Raw genomic sequence first — 2,801 nt, 5'->3', positions numbered from 1 at the left:
CAGTTGTCCGCTAGTACTGGGCCTATGGCAGGAGGGGGCAGTGGCTAACCCTGCCTTCATCTCTTGGGATTCTTGTCTTCCAGGCAGGTCCCAGCATGCTCTGGGGCCAGTCCACCTGACATGGGACAACAGACATCTTATCTTCCTTTACTAGAAGTGAAGTAGTGAGTGGGTGTCCCCAGTGGGACCCACTTGGGGAAGTCACCATTCCTTGGTGCATCCTAAGGTGCCTGAAGGAGACGGGAGTAGGGGATAAGGATGGAACTTAGGGAGATGTAAGCAAATACAACTTCTCAGAAAAAGCAGAATTTATTCAGTGTTGTTGGGGAAAGGGAGATATCTACACAGCGATTTGAAAAACTCATCAATCTTCTCCACCAGAGAGGTATAAGGCAGCCGCAGGTCATTCTGGGGTCACTATATTGGACAGAGTTATGGAGGTGAGCAGGGTAGAGGCCCTGCTCAGGCCTTCTCACCCTTCCGCTGGGGCACACGGGTCTCCAGGGGCGCCCGGTGGAACCACTCAAACCAGGAGCCATCGTAGACGGCTACGTCGGGCTTGCCACAGAGGTAGGCAGCCAGGGCAATGTGGCAGGCAGTGACGCCTTTTCGGCAGGTGGCTATGAGAGGCAGTGAAAGGTCCACCTGCTTGGCCTTGAACATGGCACGGAGCTCTTCAGGGGTCTTCTCAAAGCCTTCTTCCGTCAGGAAGTCCATGAATGGCATGTTGAGACAGCCACGGATGTGGCCTGAGTCCAGTCCTGGGGGGAGCGGGGCAAAGGGCACAGGAAAGGACAGGGTTAGGAGCAGCATGGTGGGAGGGGCTGAGTGGTACCTGGAGGTTTTCACCAGCATGGCTTTCAGGTTAGAGAGCTTTGCAAATAAAAATAATTTCTCTGACATGTTCAACATATTCCTAGCCCTACCTGCCATGAAGGAGCTCTGGTAGCGTAGTGGTATGAATTGGGCTGCTAACCTCAAGGTCAGCAGTTCGAAAATACTAGCTGTTCTGAGGGAGAAAGATTAACTTTCTGTTCCTGTAAAGATTTACAGCCTCGAAAACTCAATTCAGGGGCCACTATGAGTTGGAACAAACTCCTTAGCACACACACACACAGTTTCATTACCTATCATGATCTGAGACATCCGCCTCCCCAAAATCAGTCTGAATGCCCAAAGTCACACCTGCTGCAAGAGGCAGGGAAACGAGTTTTAGAGTTGTCATTTATTAGCTGTTTACCTTGGGCTAACAGTTTCATTTCTTTGAACCTCAGTTTTCTCAGCTGTATAATGGGCTCAGCAGTAGGTGCCTATCTCAGAGTTGTTGAGAAGAGCAAATGAGAAGATTAATGAGAATGCTGTGTGTTATGGCAGATACTGAGAACATTGGGGAGAGACAGACACATCCCAGGCTTTGGAGGTGCTGAGTCTCACAAGGAAGACAGACTTTGAACAGATAACCCCAGAATTCATTAAAAGAAATATTGCTCCATTATACAGGTGGAAACTCTGAGGCTTGGTGAAATGAAATGGCTCATGAAGCGCTACCAGGTCCCCAGGTTTTCAAGTTCAGCACATGACTGTAGAAAGAGCACATGACCTGTCCTTAGGAGTAAGTTCAAATCCCAGCTCTGCCACTTAGCAGGTAGATGGCCTTAAACAAGTTGTATCACCTTTTTGAGCCTCAGTCCCCCTGTCGGGAGGGGTCCCGGTGGCATGATGGCTAAGTGTTCTTCTGCCTCTAACTGAAAGACTGGCAGTTCACACTCAGCAGTCATTGTGCATGAGAAAGATGGGGCAGTCTGCTTCTGTATGGATCGGTCACAGCCTTGAAAACCCAATAAGGCAGCTCTACTGTGCCCTCTATACGCGTCCTGGTGTGGTGCTGTGGGTTAATGTGCTGGACTGCGATGTTGTTTGAAACTGCAAGATCGGCAGTTCAAGTTCAAGAGCTGCTCCTCAGAAACCCTATACAGGGTTGCTTTGGGTCGGAACTGACTCGATGACACTTAGCAACAACAACTGTGTCCTATAGGGTCGCTATGAGTTGGGATTGACCTGAAGTCAGTGGGCTTGGTTAATGGGGTTTCCCCCACAGTTATAATGGAATTAAGAGTACCCAGTTGTGTAAGAGCTGTTTGCTGTCATTGTTAAATGTCACTGAGTCAGTTACGACTCAGAGCGACCCTGTATAGAGTTTCTGAGGCTGTAGGTCTTTGCCGGAGCAGAAAGCCGCGAAGTGCAATACATGGAAAATCGCGTCTGCTGTAGAAAGCACGTAAAGAAACAAAACACCAGTTGCTGTGAGCCGATTCTGACTCTAGGTGACCCCGTGTGCGTCCGAGTAGAACTATACTCTTAAGGTTTTCAAAACTGTGACTGACTCATGGGAAAGAGATTGCCAAGTATCTCATCCCAGACACCTCCAAGTGAGTTTGAACTGCCAACCTTCCGGTTAATTGTCAAGAGCTTAGCCATCTGTGCCACCCAAGGGTTCCATGGAAGGCGTATAGATGCTCAATAAGCATTAGGAGTCCCTGGGTGTGAGTGCAGCAAACCTTTAATGTTCTCAGCTCGTAACCAAAAGGTTGAAGGTTCTACCCAGAGGCACCCCAGAAAAAAATGTCTGGTGATCGATATTCCAAAACTCAGCCACTGAAAACCCTGTGGAGCACAGCTCTACTCTAACACCAATGGGGGTACCACGAGTGGAGTCTACTTATGAAAACTGAGCCACTGAAAACCCTGGGGAGCACAGCTCTACTCTAACACCAATGGGGGTACCATGAGTGGAGTCTACT

At 49.1% G+C, this 2,801-nt stretch overlaps 1 protein-coding gene across 1 annotated transcript in view; it reads right to left on the bottom strand.

Annotated features, from left to right (window-relative positions):
• Nucleotides 1–462: 462 nt before the first annotated feature.
• TST (thiosulfate sulfurtransferase (rhodanese)) overlaps nucleotides 463–2,801 on the bottom strand; it is a 10,143-nt gene continuing 7,804 nt past the window's right edge. Inside the window, exon 2 of the mRNA XM_006865219.1 lies at nucleotides 463–761. Within this exon, the coding sequence (XP_006865281.1) occupies nucleotides 463–761 (299 nt within the window). The remainder of the gene's footprint in view (nucleotides 762–2,801) is intronic.

Source organism: Chrysochloris asiatica, unplaced genomic scaffold (genome assembly GCF_000296735.1).
Source record: "Chrysochloris asiatica unplaced genomic scaffold, ChrAsi1.0 scaffold00076, whole genome shotgun sequence".
NCBI classification, from domain to species: domain Eukaryota; kingdom Metazoa; phylum Chordata; class Mammalia; order Afrosoricida; family Chrysochloridae; genus Chrysochloris; species Chrysochloris asiatica.
Note: the sequence above shows the minus strand (reverse complement) of the source record. Positions and strands in the feature narration are given on the sequence as shown.